The following is a 22,500-nucleotide window of genomic DNA, read 5'->3' as shown; positions in this document are numbered from 1 at the left end:
ATAGTACTCTACCTTTAAATATAGTACAAATGAAAAGCTCTAGTATCATAGCAGAAATAGCTTAGCAGAGTTTAAATATAATCTCTACCAAAAAAGTAAATTTTGAATATTAATTGATAAGCGATATCGAGACATTAAGAGAAAATTAGACAATATAGTCATCTTCTGTCTCCTCCACAACTACAAAGCCAAGTGTTCTTTTTTTACCTAAAGAAATAGAGGGAAAGGCAAGACTGGCAATCATTAATCATCAGGCTATACAGGGGCCTTATTAAAAAGTATCCCACAAACTTTCATTAAACTAGAGTTACCCAGTTGATGACTCTAAGTTTCTGTGCAAACATCAGCTGAGTGAGATGAAGTATATTCTTTTCAACAGTGTGTGTATCTGACTACATTATTAGGTTGAGCTTAAATCTCATATATTTTTGAGGGAAACTAGTCTTAATTTTCTATAATCACCCATTTCGTTTTGTGATAAGCTCTCTAAATTAACATTATGTATAATGTACAATAAAACATATCAATATGTGAAATACATCTTAACTGAAATAACCAAAGAAATAGGACAAAATTGGCTATAAAAATACTAGGACCTTTATGACAAAATACTTGATAAAAACCTATTTATATGTATCTTATGATTGATCTGCCTTCTTCAGCACACCACATACAGTTCTATTTGTGATTTGTACTGTTACTACTTTTCAGGTTGCTCAAAGAGGGTTTCCTTTTAATATCTGTAAACCTATCACAGAAAGAAATTCTCTCTGGCTTCAGCCCCAAGGCAGTGATTTGTGCACTGATAGGTGTACTTTGTTTAGTGTCACCCATGGTGTAGATTGGATAGATTTTGTAAAAGATAGCATTACTTTAAAAGAAACATACAATTTGACAAGCGATTACATTTTACTTTCATTTTATTGCCGTATTTTTCATCACACTCATTGTTTTCTAACTGTCACTAAATTGTTCATTTTCTTAGTCTGTTACATTGGTAGAGCTATTTACTGTTTATAAAGCAATATGCACTTACAGGTTTGGGAGATGGTTTGGGCTCTGAGGGTCGCATGTGCAAGTGGGTCATCATTGCTTGAAGACGTTCGCGTTCTTTAGAAAGCTGTTAAGAAAGAGTGAGATCAGAAGCATTTTAGAAATGACCGATACAGCTATTTTATTGCAGTGATACATCTTATCATTGAGCTTGCCTCAGAATAATGATTCCTGCATGTAAAAGTCTGTGTCAGGACGAACTTATCTGGGAGGAAATGCAACTTTAGCTATGTAGGGGAAAAAACTTTTATAGCTTTTCTTATGTTAAAAGGTCAGAGAAAACAAATAACACTTCATCTTTTTGTCAATAAGAGAATTGAGGTCACAGTTGCCTCGACAGTAACAAGTTACTGAAACCATAAATTAGAAGGCCCATGGTGTCTCTTTAAAGTCCTGTGGACACTGTTAGCAATGGACTAGTGCCAACAGCTGTGAAGGGGTGAAGGGTTCTCAAAGCGAAGTGCCTGCCAGGATTGTCTACACACTTCATGCATTCCCACTGAGGTCCAGTTAGTGCCCCCTGCAATCTGCCATCATCAATCTAATTCAATAGAGTGACAGAGACCAGGCAGTGTGAAACGCTGAACTCTGCCACGGAGTCGGCATCTACACTTGCACTGGGTCTCATTACAACTGACGGACCTTACTTTTCCATCAGTCAGACACAGCAGAAGGAAAAAAAAAGAGGCATAATTGGTCACACTGAAGACTGTATCATCAGCTGAACTCTTATGTTTTGGTCTACCTTTAATAAATGGTAAACAGGTTTATAAAAAGCTTTTTAAACTTTAACAGTGATGGTGCTTTTTATGTTCTTGATTATTTTACAAGTCAAAACAAAATATTTTTAGTAACTGAAAAAAGCAATGACATGATGAATTTGAAACAAGATGTAATAAAATATGAAGAAAAATCGTACCTTTAAATGAAACAAAGTATTAGTCTTATTGAGAAAAGATCATCTTTAAGATAAAATATTAGACAAAACCTTAAAGGCTTAGTAAAACATAACAAGAGTCAGACTTTGGGTGATGTAATTGCTTTCTGATTAGTTCTATGAATTCTGTTTACTTCTGGCCAAATTCTGTTTCAACATTAATAGAATTTTTTATAACTTAAAACAGCATTTGAAACAACATGCGTATTATCATTTGTGATATAAATTATCTGCCTTTAATCTAGCTAAAGAAAACTATAAAGATTTTTTGCAAGTTCTTTAAAATTACACTACAAAAAAGAAAAGAAAAGGTTATCTTTCAGGGTATTAGTTATATTACAGGCATGATATTGTAAAGACCGGCTGTTGGCCATAATATAAAATCTCGTGGAAAAAAATCAAGGTTAGCTCATGTAAAAACTGTCTCTGTAATAAAATCATAACTAATTGGGAGTTTGGTCTAACCTACATTGGGAAAATCTTAGGTCTGATTACTTTGGGATATTCAAATGCACATGATGTGGTCTAAAAGTTATAAAAATATAAGTGAAAAGTACATTAAACTACAGCAATCCTTTCTGGGTTATCAGTAATTGCCACTCTTTAAAACAATCTAAAATTCCATTATCTCCATTAGTTATTGTATGGCTAAGACAATAAGATGCAGCCTGAAAGACCCAGAATCTGCTCAGTACTCAAGGTGACATACCAGAATTCTGAGAAGAGTCCATTAAGTGAGCATTTGACAAACCTGTATTTCTAACTGTTGCACCACCTGCATTTGCACTCGACACTGAGCGGTGCTTCGGTCATCCAATGCGTGTTCATTGTTAAGGTGCCTAAACAAACAAAAGACACAAAACAGAATGTAAAGTGATGTCGATCTCAGTGGCATAGGCTACATTTAAAAAGCATTACTCTGAAGTCAGATGTTTCTCTGTGCACTGGGAAAACAGAAAGCCTTGAAACCATACAGAAAAAAGTTAAAGCTGCTTACGTGTTGTGTGAAATTATTTATGTAATGTAAAGAGACTCTTCGAATGGCAGAAAATGTCACTGTCTCTAAGCTTACCTGTTACTACAAAAAATATTTCCCCAGACCATTTACAGAGTTATAGTAGAAGTCATATTATTTATGCCATTTTTTTTAAAAAAAGAACAGCTTACAAATCTATGAAGCAAAAGCAATTCTGAACAGAACAAAGGCAATTTTCTATTTCATTTCTGTTAGAACAGTTTGTTGTTTCTACGATGTATTTTAGTGAGCAATGTTTTATTTCATTGGGATGCGGTATGAATTAGGTAAAGATGGCAAATTATCATCCCGTGGAAACATCAATATTTATGAAGAACGATGATTTGCTGTTAGTAATAAAGAAACTTCATTGAAGATTCTCATCATTAGAATAATAAGATTGACATTTCATGTCCAGTGTCCTAACTAGGAGACATTTATCCTAATCTTATTTTTTAAATGGTGAAAAATAAATCATTCCAATGATCTTACTCTAACCTTGAATATGCATTAGTCTACCCTGAATGTGCATTAGTCTACCATTATTATTTCTATACAATGTTTAAAGAGATCTCTTTAATGAGTGGTATGTTAATACGCCAAAAGTAATTTAGTAAAGCAGAATCTCCAATGAACATGAAAACATTTAATAATATATACTCTTTAATTTGTAATATATAATGTCTTTGATGCCTCCTAAAATTAAAGAAAGTAATCTTCAAGTAATTTAATATCCGTTGGTGTATCTACTTCACCAATGGGCAAACTAAGGCAACAATTTTAGAGATGTTCTCATCATTGCATATGAGTGAAATGGCATATTGAAAAGAAATTCACAAAATTAAATAATAATTTACATATTTACCCACATGGGCTCAAGTATCATTTAGAATGATATAATAGTCTAAGAAGTTTATAATAGCTCTGGGTGTACTAAATTCAACAAATATATTTTTGTATCCATTCAAATTATTTACTTTTATTTTTTGAAGATCATAACGAGGGAGAAAAAATACAGACACATATATGTAAAACATATGAAGAGTAATTAAAGTCGTGTTGCTGAAAAAAACTAATTTTATTATAAACAAAAGATTTGTTTATAGACCTAGGTTCAACAATCAGAAACCTTTGTTTTGCCTATACCTTGATAAGTTAAACCAGTTTGTTTTAATACTTCCTTATTGATCATAACAACAAAACCTCCATGTATCTTGTCACAATGTCAGTCTTGGTTGAAGAGAAATTGTGGACTAAAATAGCAAGGTGGATAAGGTCAAGCTGCAGGAGTGTGGCTGGAGTGCAGGGGAGGGACTTCCACTGTACCTGTCTGCTCTCTAAGCTCAGTTCAGGTTTGTTCTGCTATGAACCTGTGAGGAGGAGTAACATTCACTCATGCTCTCTGGGAAGGAGGTATGGAATGTCAGAGTAAACCAGAGGTTAGTTAACAGAAAAAGTGTCACTAATTCCTAAATAACAAGACAACATTTAAAAATTGTTTTTCAGGGTTTTTTCCTCCAAAATTTAAATGAACAGTAAGACAATTTTCTACCAGCATAACACAGTTGTGTGTTGAATTCTTAAGGCTTCATATTGCTGTGTTTCTGTAAGATTTATTTATTTTTTTTACCATGAACTCTTGGGGAACACAAACATATTTATTCCATATCAAAAAAAAAGATGCATATTTTCAAAAATGCTTCAGTTATACACTGAGATTAGGGTGTAAATGCAGGAAGCAAGATAAATAGAATATACAGGTCTGCAATAAAAGGCACAGTCAGTATAACATTTATTTTTGTGCGAAATCACTTTTTAAAATGATTTTTTACATTTGTTTACTGCTTAGTGATAATCATGATCTTATATTTAAAGAACTAAAAAAAGTACAAAATGTTTGCATTATACACTTGGGTCTTAGAGACCTATTCAATTTATCTATGCAGCTTTTATTAGAATAGAGACTGTAGACTACAATAATAGTCAATGAGGTTTTGTCTTGATTGAATTTTTCAGTGGAACACAAAAGAACCTTGCCATTAAAATAGTCCTTTATTCTCCTGTATGAAGGCGAAAGGTTTTTAAAGTGTTGTGATGTTCAGTAATGAGCCTCTATCTAAATTATCATTGGTGACAAACTCACAAAGCACTTTTCGAGGACACATAGTTATGAAATGCCAGAGCTGCCACTTTCTTTCCTGTAATTATAGGCTAGCTTGCAGCCCTTCAATGATCATTTATAGAACAGCCTCCAGTGGATTACTGAGAACTTGAAAAACACATACATACCTCTGCCACATCTCCCTTCTCCTTTCCTCGCTATTGTTTACCAGTGATATGTAAAAGAATAGTGCCTATTCATTCCCTCTACTTAATTATGCCAATCAAAGTACAGAAATAGTGTCAGATATAAATACAATGCAATAAGACTAAATAAATAGGCTACGTATTAACATTAAATTATGAATTTATATATTTATGACTATTTTGTGCCCAAATTATTCTCTTTTATGTTTTTATAACTATCTCAGGTACTACATATTACTGTTAAAAAATTCTCTATGATTTATAAATCAAGAATGAGATAATACTGAAAAATGAGAGGATTGGTGGATTTTCTCAGTCAGTGCCTAATTGCTGTTTCAAAATGCATATGCAAAGGGACATTTCATTAATCATTTAATCATGTCCCTTGCAGGAAGTTGGAACTAATGTTGCAAATACCCTTTTCATATGAATGCTCCATAATACTATCTTATGCATTTGATATATTGCCTATGTCATAAATTACGACTGCTTCAAAAGGACCAAGTGGGGTTGTTATCCCTGAAGATGCTTGTTACAAAACCTTTATTAAGTTTCTTTTTTTACTTATTGGTAGTTCTATTTCACAGCTTCATACAAGGCAACAATAATACTCTTTCTGATGCCAAAGGTCTGTAAATTACCCATGCAATCACTAACACCATTTCACAGGCCTGTTCTACTTCTACTGGTCTGCTAACAAGGCGATTACACACAAATTACTGAATGCCTATGAAATATTTAAATGCATTCTACTCTACTATGCATTAATAAGAGCAAAGCAAGCTCTGGAATTCTGGTTAGCTCCAGTCCCTAATGTCCCCTAATGAGCCTCTTACCGAGACTGCAGTTCAAACAGAGAGGTGAAGAAAAAATGCAAAGGGTGCCTTCAGAAAGGCAGCACTGAACAAACATTGTGTGAGCCAGTTCTAATTTATGGGTCACTTTATAGGTATATTGATTTTTGTTTTCAAAATGGAATAAATGATGTGGTCGACTGACGTCCTTTCAAAACTGCATTGAATCTGTGCTAGGCAGGTAGTATAAACTAGAAAAAACATAAATAAGCAGTCAACTTCTTTCTAAAAACAATTAAGCAAGCACTTCAGGAAGACAAAAAGTAGGAAAGGATCCTTCCAATTTATTTAATGCATAATTCTCTTTAATGAAGGTTTTATAGATTATGAATGTATGTGGTAACTTCAATTATATACAATCCAGATTAGTGATTCAATTTTAACCTTTGGATTCTTCAAATTCATTTAAAGTTGTAACATTTTATAAGCTAAAAAGGGATCAGATTTAAATCCAAGTATGTCAAAGACTGTTTTAACAAAATGTTTCACTTGCATATCACTGGTGTTTGATTTATTTTGCATCAAGCTTTTTATGTTTAAACACTGACAGGAGTTTAAATACAAAATGTTAGCTGTCACTATTCATTTAGTTGATTATGTGAGATGCCTTAGTTTTGAGAGATGAGGGCACTGTCACCAAAAGAAACAACATTCTGACAAGTTCAAAGAATGCCTTCTTGAGGTCATAATTTTGTAGCCATGCTGCCTAGTCAAAGACAAAGAAATAGACAATACACATTAAGTAAGAGCATAATTTTTAGAGTAGTCAGCTGCAATAAAAAAGACAACAAATTTCTATTAAATAAACTATGTTTCCACTATGTTTTCTATTGGTCTTCATATAGTATCAAGCCTTAAAAATTTAATCTGTAATAAATTTAACTCATTTACACCCATCTACTAATTAATCTTTAATACATTAATATCTTTATAGACACTAGCCATCCTGCCTTTCTTAGAGGAGAGTATTTCCACCTTTGTATCTTAGACGATGTTTTGTGTGCTGGCATCTATGCATGCAGGTTCAAGAACACTTGTCTGCTAAATGGAATGTTATATTGTAAACCTTTTGGCTTAAGCTCTAAAATCAATCCATCTATATTCAAGCTGACTTAGTTCCAATGGAATGATAATTAATTTTGCAGACAAACTACTCTAAAGTTTTGTCAGATGTTATTACACTTTGACATTTATAAGACAGTAATGAAGAACTAGTATTAAATGCTTTTAGTGATCCAGTGAGATACTCAATTAGTGGTCAGGAAAAATGGTTAGCTTCTGTCAACACCTACTTTACAGTAAAACTCAAAAATTTTCCTAAACACTTTTTATCCTGGATTTCCTTCATCATTTTGTGTTTTCTGCTTTCATCTTGCTGTTACAAATAACTACTTCTAACTTAGTCTGAATTTTTTTTATCCAATTGAAAAGAGTGCCTCAATTAAAGAATATATAAAAATTAAAGAATATATAAGAATAAGAATACATAACACATAAATATATAAAATACATAAATATATATAATATACAGGTACATATATATGTGTTATACATAAGCAACTGTCCTTTATAATGGCTTTTCATTTGGTGCAAGATAAACAGAGAGGGATTCCACTAGTTTGTTTTGAGATGTAATGTGAAAAAAAGAATTGGGGACTCAATATATTTTCTACCTTTCTTTTTAATTTGATATATGTCAGCTAAATAGTAAAAATGAATGGTTTCCTTTCATTTCAAACAAAAGGATAAGCTATCTGATATCAAATTAAAGCTGAAGCTGTAAAATTTATTTCTACTGCATACTAGAACTAAAAATGTCACAATTATATTTTCCTAAAAAACTTTTATAATAAACACTGGATACAAAATTTTGGGAGAACAGATACACGAAAAAATGAGAACTAAAAACCTTTCACAGCACTTTAATTTACCTATCATTTGCCTCCCCAAATCCTCAGTTTTCTCCATTATTACAAAGGAAAACAAAGTCATCTGAGAAAATCTGTGTAACTGGTGATGCTTTCCTTCTTCATTTTCACTTCCCACACAGATGCTAAGTAAACCTTTTTTGAATAACTGAAGTTTATTCATTTAGTGATATTATTTTCTTTCTTTTCAAATTTCTAACACATTTTAAAGAAGACAATGCCTCTATGGAAAGTATATCTAATCGATATTTCACTTCGGTTCAGTATACTTACATTAGCTCTATTAACAGAATTTATCACAGATCTTTGACTTAGTGAATCTAAAGCATATGAAAACAAAAAATGGACTAAAAAAGGCCTTAAAACCTCCTGTCATTAGTTCTGTCATCCCTATAAAGTTAATGGGTTGGAAAAATGGTCAGTCTTTGGAACCAAAGTTGATATTTAATTGAAAGGAAATGCTTTTTTAATTGTAATTTCTTTGTTTTTGTTTTTTTTTTTTTTAAACACTGGCATGAATATGAAAGAAGACTAAGGTAAAATGAGGGTTCATATTCATCTGATTGTTAGTAATAAACACATAAATATTTGAGAAAAATTAAATGCTCCTTTCAATTTGCTATAAACAAAATCATACTGAAGGAAAATACGTATTTTTTCCCTAAAGATTTATTTTGAATTTTGTCAGAAAGAACAATTTGGAGCAATAAAATGCATGGTGAGTGGGTTAGTCCTATGGCATAATTTACCATTCTTAAAAAAACAGTAACAATAGTCCTTTACCTAATTTCAATGACAAGGAATAATATATTGATAAGGACAAATGTATTCACATGAGGAAATGGAAAATCATCTGTTAAAACAACATCCCTATGTTCTTTCTTTGCTTTAACTTTATTATTATTATTATTATTTTAGAGAAGAAAACTTCAGCAAAGTTACCTAACATTTGTTAATGGTCTCTTTGCTTATAATCAGTTTCATACTCAAATAAACGGCAGCTCACAACTGTTTTGATAAAAGAAAAGCGTAAATTTTCATTTAAGGCCATTTACAAAGAGCCATAGTGGTATATGAAGCAAATTTTTTCTTAATTAGTTAGAAATGATAAAAGGTTAAAAAAATCTTTGTGGAAGTCTTACTGTAATTCATTTTTAAAGTTATTGTGATGCCAAGTACTTGTGCCTGGTTGTTAAGGTGCTTTTGCTCTATACCCTGTAGTCAGTCTTCCATTTGTAAACACATCTTTTTGATGTTTCTGCCAACATCCTGGCAACAAAGCAGTGCAATTTCAAATGAGCTAATTAACTTAATTGTTGATGAAGCATGAAACAGTTCACTCACCCTGTTAGCTGCACCATGACAACATAAGAGTCTCAGCCTGTGAAGTTACTCATCTCCATAAGCCTATCTGTAGCTCTCTGTTTAGATCTCTTGTACACCAGAATTGTGTAAGGAAAACATTTCATGAAAGATGAATCTTTTCACTTGAAAAAGAACTCCTTAAGATTTTTTTTTTTAATAAAATACTGTATTACAAATTAAGAATATACAAAGTGTTGGTTTTAAGCTAGAGAAGCCATGTAATCTGTTATACAAAGATATAGCCATGTGTGTTTCTTGATGTTTCTAAGGGCAAAAAGTAACAATGTAAATGAAATGTAGTTATTTCTTTAAAGTTTAGCCAGTATAAACTTTCATTTTTAATTCTTGTAGTTAAATGTATATACTAAATACTATTTAAAAAAATATATAAAGCCTGCAATTAAAAAACAAGCCTTCAAAATATGTTTACTGAAATATATATATATTATGATGACTCACATAATATTAATTAGAAACTTAAAACTTAAGAGAATTCTATTTTACAAACAGTTCTGTTATAAAGTTCTCCAATGATTAATCACATATTATTGTAGGCTAATATTTTTCATTCATTCAAAAATCTTTACTAAATAATCTGTAAAATACCTTAATGAAAAGATGAAGCCTGACCTTGCTAAATCCACTTGTTGGAACCCACAAAAATCTTATAGTGTATCTTATAATGGACTTTTACTTTTCTCTTTCATCTTTTATTTACAATGTGCCTAAAACTCCCATATAATTCAGCACCCCCCGCCAAAAAAAAAAAAAAGGTAAAAAACCTACTTTAAAAACTGTCCAAAATCTTCACAAATGCTTTCACAGCCTGGCCATTTGCAAACTCCATGGCCATAGAGAGTGTGAGAGGCCCCAGTCTCCTCATGTGACGAGCTGTAGCAAAAGAACACGACGTCAGATTCATCTCAAAAAGCTATAATCGTTGCAGGCTGCTAGCGCCTGTCAGGTTACGATCAGTGACAAACAGGTCAAAACAGGTCAATTCAGCTCAGAGCAGTCAGAAAAATTTAATCGTTCTATTGAATAGTTCAACTGCCAAGGCTAGATGATGTTCCAATTAGAGGAGAAATAGAGCCAAAGATGACTGTTAATAAAGGATGAAAAACTAAGAGGACTGTATAATATCATATGCTAATCCTGCCATATGACCTTAATGTAACATTTTATCTCTAAATAAAAAATATATATTCATATGTGGTCAAGTGAAAAAAAACCTTCATTTTTAAGAAAATAATAGGACAGTCATCATAAGATTTTGAAGTGCTCTTTTTAAAGAAGATATGGATTATTTAAATTGTTTAACATTTATGTATAAACCACATATATTTCTACTAGTTACACTTGATTTAGAAAATCTACTTTGGAACAGTATTCATTAGCTATATCTTTATATACTTATTGAAGACTTTTGATAAGTGAATATTAGATAGAGAGAACCCAGAGAAATCAACCAACTTTTGGAATGCATAATCATCAAATTAATCTCAATTAAAACAACAGCATGAAAGCATTCAGGAGCATACCACTTTATACTAATAAAAACAAACAAGAAAAATTTTCCTTGATACTCAAATGAAGGCCAGAAACATCACTGAATTATAGAATTTTATTTTAAATGGTAGTATAATTCAATATATGTTTCTTTGAAAAACATTTGTTTATGACAAAGAATTTGTTATGGCAAGGCAGATATTCATATTGCGTAACAGAACACTATCAATCCACTACACTTACATATGAAGTTTGGAGCTTTATATATAAGCCTAAGCCATTATGTTAAGAATTCTACACTTACATTCCATCTTTTAAAAACAGATTTTTCACACTGAGCAATATTTTAGCTTATGAACTATATGCAAATTACTTTAAAGGACTTGATTAGAGAGCACTATGCCTAAATAAATGGAACTAAAGGACAAATGTACATGAATGCTCCTTTTACAAATGCAATTTTTATACAACTAAAATAAAACAGTAAGTAAAAAATTATCTAACATAACACATTTAATATTAATAACTGAAATAAAATATTTTTTCTTTGAAATTTTAGTTGAATTTAATCATAAAATCACCAACATAAGTTTATCTTTATGTGTTTAGATATTTCATCATGCCACAATTAAAAAGGCAAACCAGAATTTCCATCATCTAGCTTAGTACGCTTGTGTCTATATATTTATCTGTTCTCTGATTTCTAATTCATATGTTTGAAACATATGAGAGATATCCATGCATCTTTAATTATTTGAAATTAAAGAACTGATTTTTAGCTTGAAAAATGTTCTCAGCAATCAGGTTAATCATAACATCTTAGTCATAAAAATATATTGATACAATCATTCCACATGCACTCATGAAAAAATAAATGTCTTCAGGCAAACTCCCCAACTATATCCATCAAACTTTTGGTATTTGAACTGCTTTTCTGCAATATAAAGAATATAATAAGATAAATAATCTAAAGATTTCTAACCTGTTGTTCTATACATTTTGTCCTTGTTTCAAGTACAAATTATTCTTTTCCATTGTCTCAATGGTGAAAATAAAATTTGATGATAGATAAATATAGAATAAAGCTCATGAGATTTACCTGTCTCGTCTTGCATTTAGAACTGAAGACTGTCCATTCACTATGGAATGATGAGTTATTGGTGGTGATGCTTTGGAAGTGGTGGAGGAGGTAGTCGAGGAGGAATTGTTAGTAGTGAGGTCTAGCCCTCCATGTTTAATGCCATTGTCTTCCATACTGTGAACTCCAGTCACTTCTTTCCATAACTGCTGAATCTCAGCAGGACTTAAGCCAGCTATAAAATGAAAGAAAGCTTCATTAACATAACAAGGTAAAGTTTATATAATGAGCTTTGTGTTATTAATAGATTAATACCAACAACAGTGATGTTACCTGCATAAATTAATATGCAACAAAAAATCACTTTTGCACTATCATCACCAAAGCTTTTGTCTTGAAAAAAATCATTTATTTTCGAAAGAGTACCAATTTGGGAATAGTATGAGGAATACTGCCATATGAAATAACTGAGAATATTATCAAGCATTAAAAAATCTCTGCATGTTCCATTTAAAAACTGAACTAGGGCCAGGCATGGTGGCTCACGCCTGTAATCCCAACACTCTGGGAGGCCGAGGTGGGCGAATCACTTGAGGCCAGGAGTTCAAGACCAGCCTGGTCAACATGGTGAAACTCTGTCTCTAGCAGAAATACAAAAATTAGCCAGGTGTGGTGGCGCACACCTGTAATCCCAGCTACTGGGGGTGTTGAGGCAGGAGAAATGCTTGAACCCGGGAGGCAGAAGTTGTAGTGAGCTAAGATTGTACCACTGCACTCCAGCCTGGGTGAGAGTGAGACCCTGTGTCAAAAAAAAAAAAAAAAAAAAAAAAAAAAAAAGAATAAATAAATAAAAATAAAAATTGAACTATTCAACTTTCTTTTTTTTTTATTTTTTTTTTTGAGACGGAGTCTCGCTCTCTGGCCCAGGCTGGAGTGCAGTGGCCGGATCTCAGCTCACTGCAAGCTCCGCCTCCCAGGTTCACGCCATTCTCCGGCCTCAGCCTCCCGAGTAGCTGGGACTACAGGCGCCCGCCACCTCGCCCGGCTAGTTTTTTGTATTTTTTAGTAGAGACGGGGTTTCACCGTGTTAGCCAGGATGGTCTCGATCTCCTGACCTCGTGAAACACCCATCTCGGCCTCCCAAAGTGGTGGGATTACAGGCTTGAGCCACCGCGCCCGGCTATTCAACTTTCAAGAGTAGCTTTTACTTATTGCTAGTATTAAGGTTTTTTTTTTTTTTTAAATCAGTCAGGAACTGAAAGAGAAATAGATTTCAAAATAATATCAAAAGAAAGTAAAGAAAAAAAAGGGAAAACAAAAGTGCCAGGGAAAAACAGTGAACACTCAACTCAAAAAAATAGGAGACTTCACAATTATCTGGTCATTTTGATATTTCTCAGAGGGGTGAACTAAATAATTAAATTTAATTTTGGTGTCTTAAAGAAACCAATGTGCTTACTTAACGGGATCAATTAAGAAGATAACATCTAAACTTCTTCATTTACGACTGATAGAGTAAATCAACTACTCATTGTAAACAATTCCCTGGTTCAGATTATGCAAATTTATTTGAATTATACAATAAAAATAGAAAAGCTAGATATAATCCTTTAGTTTTTTTTTTTTTTTTTTGAGACGGAGTCTCTCTCTGTCACCCAGGCTGGAGTGCAGTGGCATAATCTCCACTCACTGCAAGCTCTGCCTCCCGGGTTCACGCCATTCTCTTGCCTCAGCCTCCTGAGTAGCTGGGACTACAGGCTCCCGCCACCACGCCCGACTAATTTTTTGTATTTTTTGTAGAGACGGGGTTTCACCATGTTAGCCAGGATGGTCTTGATCTCCTGACCTCGTGATCCGCCCGTCTCGGCCTCCCATAGTGCTGGGATTACAGGCGTGAGCTACCGCGCCCAGCCAATCCTTTAGTTTTTAACTATAAATTTGAAATAAAGTATTGAGAGACTACTGCTTACAGTATTTGACTTAAAAAATAGTCCTGTGTCTTAGTATATTTTTTATATACCTTGTGCTTTTTAATCGTCAGTACAAACTAATAGAGTTAGTATTATTAGTTTAAACAATTCATGGAAAAGGAAACAAACTAAGAGAGAAGTTCAAAAATATGTCCAAGATCACCTAGCTTCCACATGGTAAAGTTGTAATTTAAATCCAGGCAGTCTGGCTTGAGTACCTTTGCTCTTAAAATACTATATTAAGAAAATATTAAAACTACTGAATAAGTAAGTACTGGGAAAAATGAAGAGACTATTTACTATATTCTGGCATTTTACTAACTGCATTACATTTATAATCTTAGTTAACTTCGCTTGAGGTCAGAAATCATTATATTTTACAAGGAGGCTCAGAAAGATTAAATATTTTGCCCCAAATCACTCAATTTATGTTCAGTGAGCAGAATTCAAACTCAATGCTCTGTAGCTCCAAAACATATGTTCTTAATTACTATGTGCATCTATAACATCTAATATAAAGATGAAAGTACAACTTAAACTACCTCTCCCAACCTAACACACGTCTACATTAGATACTATAATGATGTAAGAGATGTGTGGGGTGAAGCAGGTTTAAATAGGCGGGGGAGATGGGGCAAGATAACAGAATATGATGGTGAGAAGAATGAACTCTCTCACCCTAATCCCTGCAAATGGAAAAATCCCTGATCTAGATATCACTATATCTAAGTATTGGCAAGTAGCCAATAGCAACAGAAGAATTCTCACTGTTTCAAACATAACTTCTGGTCAAATTATTCATCACAGCATTAACTTTAAATTGCTATGCCTATCACAATTTCGCACAGGTAGTTTTACTGAAGGCTATCATTTCAGTGATTCTGACTCCTTGAGATTTTAAGACAAGCCCTGAGCCTAAAGGAAAAACAGGATAATTTGGGTTTCCAAAGTTACTACAAACCATCTTTTTCCATAAAAATGAAAGTGGCTTTATAAAGAAAGGTTTCTCTGTTACATAGGAAACAACTTTTTTTATAAAGATCTATAATTATTGCTTTAACCCAGAATTCCGCAACTTTTCTGACTGTAACTTTTTGATTATCGGTTGGTGTTTATTAGGTGTCCCAAAAGGAAAACTTTATCAGTAAATCCTTTTTCATGACAGCATCAACATGTCTTTTGCATGAGAACTTTCTCCATCTTACCAGCTGCCTCTCTGCTCTATTGTCATCTCTTGCCTGCATCACAGCTATAGCCTTCCCACTGTCTTCCTGCTATCACCTTGCCTTGAATATATGAATTTACTCTTCATGGAGCAGCCAAGTATTCTCTCTATAAATGTAAATTAGGTCATGTCGCTTCCCACGCAAGGCCTCCAAAGGCTTTTGAGAATACTTAGAGGAAAACAAAACAAGGAAACAACAACAAAAACACCCTTACTATGGCCTATGGGGCACTGCACTTATCTGGCTCTTGCCTGTCTCTGATCTCATCTACCGCTCTCTCTTCATATCTCATTCTGTCATACCAGCATTCTGTTGCTTCTCAAATGTATCAAACATTTTCTCCCTTTCCAACCTTTGCTCTGGCTGTTCCTACAACCTATTCTTGGCTTCCTCCCTCCCTTCACTTAGATGGTTCAAAGTTTACCTCCTCTAAGTTTCCAACCACACTATCAACCCCTGCCCCTTCCCACCGTCCCTTCTAGCATTCCTTAACTCCTCATCCTATTTTTTTTAAGATCATATATCAGTTTCTGAAACCATTTAACCTATCTATCTATCTATCTAGTCTACCTCTTGTTAACACCAGTCTCCCTCTAATACAATTGAAGTTTTATAAGAGTAGGAATTTCTTGTATTACTAGTATATCTCCACTGCCTTGAACAGTGCCTGGCATGTGCTCAATACATATTTGTGGATTTCATTGATTATAATAGAATCATACATTTCTTGAAGACATGTTGGTGCCCACATGAAAGTTTTGTGACTCTTAAAGGGCATACTCCATATGAATATTGCTACAATACAAGACTAATGTCTAGGAATTATATATGGCACTAGTTACTTCTAACATAGATTGAGTGGCTAACAACATTTTACATCTCAGTTAAAGGCTTAGATGGTTTTAGAGATTATACCAACTAATGATGTTACTAGTAATTCAGTTTTGGGATTTTATTAATAATTTAGTTATGTAAGTATCTACTTGCCTTCTAAAAGTAGATTTCTATGATATTATTCATTTGTACTGAAAATTAGTGATATCACCACGCTATTGCAATAAGGTAACAAATATTAGGCAGTTAGTAGGCCCTCAATAAAGATTAGATGAATAAATGACCTGTTCAAATAATCCAAATAATGTTTCTTAATTAAAAACAGGAAGAAATAGTTTTAAAATATTATATAATAGATAAGAGGCAGAGAATAAAATAAGTCAAAAAGATTCATTTTAGCAGCAGCGGGTCCTCAAATGTCGGCATATTAGAATCACCTGGGCATATTTTAAAATCTCTAAGACCTTACCACAACCCACACCAATAAAACCACAATGTTAGAAGGGAAACACAGGCATTAGTAGTTTTTGAAGCTCCAGAGGTGATTCCAATGCACAGATAATTTTGGGGGTAAATTTTTAAAAAGAAAACTATTACCTTGCTCTTGGGACAAAGCTTTCAACCTAAAAATTGCTCAGCTCTTCTATATGCATACAAAACTACTTAGAAAATGTGAAACAACTAGCCAATTGATTTTGTACAATTTTGAAAGTTTTATGAGCTTTGAAGGCTTGATGGTTTGCAATAATTAATCTAGGTTATTTTTTAGGCAGTGATATAACAAGTTCAGTATTTCCAAAACAGTGTTCTATGGAACAGTAGTTTTATAAATGCTGTTAATCTAAGAGGTCCGTGGTCTCTATCTTGGAGACTTTATTATTCATGTAAAATAGTTCTGAGATGTGTAGTACCAAGGAAAACTTGAATCTCATTTTGAAGTCAGCGTTTTCCAATTATATTTGAGGAAGAAAAGCCCAAGAAACTCTTTACAATTACACTAGTTTGTGTAAGTTTTAAATACCCGGTGTAAGTTTAGGAGTCACCAACTGATCCCTAGCCCATACCCCTCCCTAGTCTTTCTATTTGAAAATCCCATGTAACCTTATCCAGTTTCTTAAACTTTCCATATTCAAAACTAAACTCCTGTTTATACAGCCCCCTCCCTCAACCCCAACTCAGTTCTCTTTAGAGTCTTCTTCGTCTCTGTTTTATTTAACTGATACTTACACAGTGCTTTTGATATGCCAGACATTCTTCTAAGTGCTTCACATATGATATCTAATCTAATACCCCAAACCATTATTATCATTACTATTGCTCTTATTATTCCTGTGTTAGAGATGGGCACACTAAGGCAAAGAAAACTTAAGTGCCTTGCTCTAGAGCTACTCTGTTGCAGAGCTTCCTCTCATTTTCAGGTCATTACTCATTAACCCTTTCCTCAGGACTCCTTCTGAGGGTCACCCCATTTTCCTATTGTTACTTAGGATTTTCCTGTTCTTGCCTTCATTTCTCTCCTATGAAGAGAAATATATTTTACTTAACTTATTTATTAACTTAATTATATATTTTACTTAACTTATTTATTGTCTGCCTTCTACACTAAAGTGTATGTTTTACGATGGCAGGGATTTTTGTCTGTTTTCTTCACTGCCATATCCCCAGTGTCTATAAGAGTGCCTGCAGTCAGTGAAAGCTCAGAGAATATTACTTGAAAGAGTTTTAAAATTTGGCCAGAACACTCGTGTACTGCCAAACATACTCTGGGAATCTGTGGACTAGACTATTATGATTAATAGACAACTTTTATCTTAAGTGAAGATTATTCGGTTTTTCTTATTTCAAGGATATATACACTAGAAGTGCCAAAAAGTTTTGTAATTATTCAATTTTAAAATTCCATGGCCACAAAAAATTGGCAATCCCTATTCTACTTTTGGATAATAATCTGGGCTTGTGCTTATTCACTGCCAGTACCACAAACATTAAAAGGTTTTTACCACAGAAGCTGAGTAAATGAAAGGGTAATTTCTTAATCAAATTGCCTATCATACCACAGATAATACAACTTAATAATAATTCTTATGACAGGGTCTGACTGGAGTGCAATGGCATGATCACAGATCACTGTAGCCCTGACCTCCTGGGCTGAAGTGATCTTCCTTCCTGAGCCTCCCAAGTAGCTGGGATGTGACCAACCACAGGCATACATCATCATGCTCAGCTCATTATTTTATTTTTTGTAAAGACGGGGTCTCATTGTGCTGCCCAGGCTTGTCTTGAACTCCTGGGCTAAAGTGATCCTCAGGCCTCAGCCTCCCAAATTGCTGGGATTATAGATGTGATCCACTGTACTTGGCCTAATAATAATTCTTTAATCCCACATTCAGAGTTTGTGGAGTATCTACAAGCTGCCAAGCACTGTGCTAAGAATTAATTAAAATTAATTCATATCTAGATTATATGTCCTTAGGGCACACGAAGTTTAAAAATGTCTATGCTAGTTTCAACACAGCTTTGAAAATGCTAAGTTGATTTTTACTTATTACTAAAATAAGTAAAAAGCAACTTTTATTAGTAAAAAAATCTCCTTAGCAGCTTTTTCACACTCAAAAATATAAAAGATTTTTTCAATGTCGTTTCTTTTTCTGTGTCCAGTAATTGATTTTTAAATGTTAAACAAATAATTGTATATATTATGATGCAAAGTATGTATACCGTTAATTTTTAACGAACTTATTTAGTGATACTCTACTTATTTTCTAAGGTTACTTATAATTTAAAGTAATAAACGTGAGTTTTGGTAGAAACATTTGTATCATATATATTCCGTTAGGCCAAATTGATATTTAATATTTGAATTGGAATCACTGAGATATTACTATATACTTTTCAGTTTTCATCTTAAATTTTATATTTTATGATGTGAAACTTAAAAACTAGTATACACACATGGCCAGAAAAACTGAATCACAGAAAAGGGTATATATTACAAAAGTAGACTTCCCTACCAGCCTTGACCTCTGGATACCTATCTCTCTTCTTCAGAAGAGAGTTCCACTTTCTGGAGTATCCTTCAGAGACCTGGGTGTTCACTTACAATTTGACAAACTCAACATATTATTGATTTATATTTGACAAGAGGTCTACTGTCACCTACAGATACAATGTCCATCTTTAAAATGCCTGTCTGAGAGGTGAATTAAATACACACTTTGTCCAAATGCCAAATTTAGCAGAAGTAGGTATTCAGCTGAAACTGAGATCAAAGAGAAATTATCTTCACCAAAGACGGAACTTCTGGGATATATGAATACATCTGATATTAACAAAAATTAGTACTATCATTTTTTATAGGTTGCATTTTAAAAGCTTGATTGATATTCTATTACAAAACCAATGATGTTTCGTTTTTCTAGTCATATTTTAATGTGGCAAAGTTGACACATTGCTTTTGAGTCTTCCTCTCAAGATGTAAAGAATTGCCAAATAAAACTTAAAAAAAAGATTTATGAGATAAATGGAATTAAATTCATGTTAACTTTACGTTCTAGTTCACAAAATAATTCTACAATAATTATGAGTTATGATATAATTTAATCTGAATCTTTTTAATATTTTTTCCAAAAACTAACAACACACTCAATATTTTTCTATATATGTGAGTATTTACTAGTTTTTTAAACATAAAATTAACAGCATTCACAGGTAGCTTGGCAGGGTTTCATACCTGCAATGATAAATGTACATTTAAACTTGAATTCACTGATGAAATTTTAGCACATAAAGCACCAAATAAGTTTTTTTTCCCCCAAGTTACAAATGGAAAACTTTGTGATATTTGAAAGGGAATACTGACATGGTAACAATTTTGCCTGACATGGATTGTTCATATTGCTAGTGTTGTTGCTACAATTACATACAATAGTAATCTATGCAAGCACAGGATCATTGATTAAGCAGTAAATCCAGGATGCCAGAAGTAGGCATTTGGCTACTTAGACTTCCATAAGCAGAGAATGAAGCCAAAGCCAAATAGCTAATTTTGGCTGAATACTGAGCCCAAAGACTATCTTCAGCACAATTCTAACTCAGCCTAAAAACGTTATTATATTTTATTTCAATACATTTCATTTTTAATTGTTATTCAGCCACTCTTATTCCCAGATTCTCTCGTTCTATAATACGTTAATTCAGAAGAATCCTGGCTAGAATCTAGCATTCCCTGTTTGGTCTTTCAAATTGGTAATGAAAATCTTGTCTTTTAAGTAACTTTTATAAATTAAAAAATATGTAAAAACTTGGAGTGACAGAAAATCATCACCACATGTATTCCTATCCATATAGTCATAGTAAATGTGTGAATATATTGTGGATTAGAGTATACAAACGTTTATCGGATGTCAAAAACATATCAATGTTTAAAGTTAACTTCATCTTTCCTAACCAATAGACAATGATACTGGTTTTAAAATGCTTCACTAAATTTCATTACCAGATAATATATAAACTATGTTATTTTTATATTACATAGATTTATAATCAGTATATTATTCAAAATGGAACTATAAATCCATCCTTTCTATTTGACTTATGTATGTATATACCTATATACTCATACTTATGTATATACCTATCATCAGTCTGTATAAAACCAAACATATACTTAGGAGATGGAAGTTTACTTGCCTAACTAAAATCCAAAATTATAGTAATATTAATGATGATCTTAAATGATTAATATTTAAAATAATTTACACTAAGATGATAAACATAAAACTTTAGAAAGGAATGTAGATAAATCTGCTATTCTACCAAAATTCTTATAATTTTGTTATTTCTCATTGTTATATACATATATTTTAATATAATTTAAGAAGCTGTAACTCTAAAAGTAGCATGAAGAAGTTGTGCTAAATTATAGGGATAAATAAAATATAACATAGCTTTAGGTCGGGCGCAGTGGCTAACGCCTGTAATCCCAGCACTTTGGGAGGCCGAGGCAGGCGGATCACTTGAGGTCAGGGGTTCGAGACCAGCCTGGTCAACATGGTGAAACCCTGTCTCAACTAATAATACGAAAATTCGCCAGGCATGGTGGTCGGCACCTGTAATTGCAGCTACTCGGAAGGCTGAGGCAGGAGAATTGCTTGAACCCAGGAGGCGGAGGTTGCAGTGAGCTGAGTTGGTGCCACTGAACTCTAATGTGGGTGACAGAGTGAGACTCCTCAAAAAAAAAAAGACACGGTTTTAAAGACACAATGAGAACATCATCCATCATTGCACATTAATCCTACTTAGTTTTCATATGGCTATTTTTCAAGGCTAATCAATCAACCAACCAAAAACCTGGTGCAAAGTGAACTGGAAACTGATAATAAAAATATTCAAAATACTTTTACCTTAACCTCTAACTAAGGAAGAAATGATTCAGGGCTTAGACTGTACAACAATTTCCCATTCTAGTTTTGGGATTCCAGCACAGTACCATAATGTTAGGTTCCTTTACTGTAGCTACTGTATTCAACATACAATGAGCGTCCACAGTAATACTTTTCACACTTAATCATCTAAATCGTAAAAAATAAGATGATGATGCTAGTTTGTGTGGCTTACATGGCAACAACAGAAACTTTGATCAGTGAACCAACTACATTTGTGGCCCTACAATTATTCAAATGGATTTTTTAACCTATATTAATGAAAACATAGTTTAGTGATTTCATCTTTTTTCCTTTTTAAAATATAAATTTTCTGCTCAAAGACAGATGTCTTCAGATTTACTTTCCTTTCCCTAAATGTTTGCCATTTTCTCATTTTATCTCTCATATATCTTATCAAGGATAAAAACAGAAGAAAAGGGAGAAACAAGGATTCTATGAAAATAAATTTTAATTTTAATTTCAGGTAATTTCTATTTGAAAACTATTAGAATGATTATATCATTATAAATTTCATTGTTCAGAGGGATGTTTTTTGCTTGTTTTGAAAAAATGTGGTTCACAATATGTTTTAAACAAGTTACATTGTGTTTCTATTAGCACATATTTTAAAATTTCTTCAAATGTTTACTTGAATTGATTTAATAAAATAAGATTGTGGTAGATCATGCTTTCCTGTTGAGGAAATTCTCATATAGTTATAACCTAAATACCGATTTCATTTGAACTTTACTGAAAACAAAAAAATATTGTTTGTTTTAGTATAGTTTCTATTGAAGAAATCCACGTTTACATTGAAATAATTTTATAAACTCTTTTTTCTTTCTTACTTTTTCATGTCTTTAAATTGTACTCATTTTTCTAAAGAAGAATAACTGTGAACAGAACATTCATTGATATAATGATGCTATGATTTATTCCAATTTTCTTTAGAATAACTCAGAAAAATAGGCTTATTGCCTTTTCTTTTGCTATTTAAACTT

General features: G+C 32.8%; 1 protein-coding gene across 50 annotated transcripts in view; it reads right to left on the bottom strand.

Moving 5' to 3' along the window:
- FOXP2 (forkhead box P2) overlaps positions 1-22,500 on the bottom strand; it is a 599,458-nt gene that overhangs the window by 39,107 nt on the left and 537,851 nt on the right. For all 50 annotated transcript variants that reach the window (XM_074036641.1, XM_015447961.4, XM_074036634.1 and 47 more), the window contains 4 exons: positions 12,068-12,281; positions 10,246-10,350; positions 2,742-2,829; positions 1,037-1,120 (listed from right to left, as the gene is read on the bottom strand). In XM_074036641.1, the coding sequence (XP_073892742.1) occupies positions 1,037-1,120; positions 2,742-2,829; positions 10,246-10,350; positions 12,068-12,281 (491 nt within the window). The remainder of the gene's footprint in view (positions 1-1,036; positions 1,121-2,741; positions 2,830-10,245; positions 10,351-12,067; positions 12,282-22,500) is intronic.

The sequence above is a fragment of the Macaca fascicularis genome, chromosome 3 (assembly GCF_037993035.2).
Source record: "Macaca fascicularis isolate 582-1 chromosome 3, T2T-MFA8v1.1".
In the NCBI taxonomy this organism is placed as follows: domain Eukaryota; kingdom Metazoa; phylum Chordata; class Mammalia; order Primates; family Cercopithecidae; genus Macaca; species Macaca fascicularis.
Note: the sequence above shows the minus strand (reverse complement) of the source record. Positions and strands in the feature narration are given on the sequence as shown.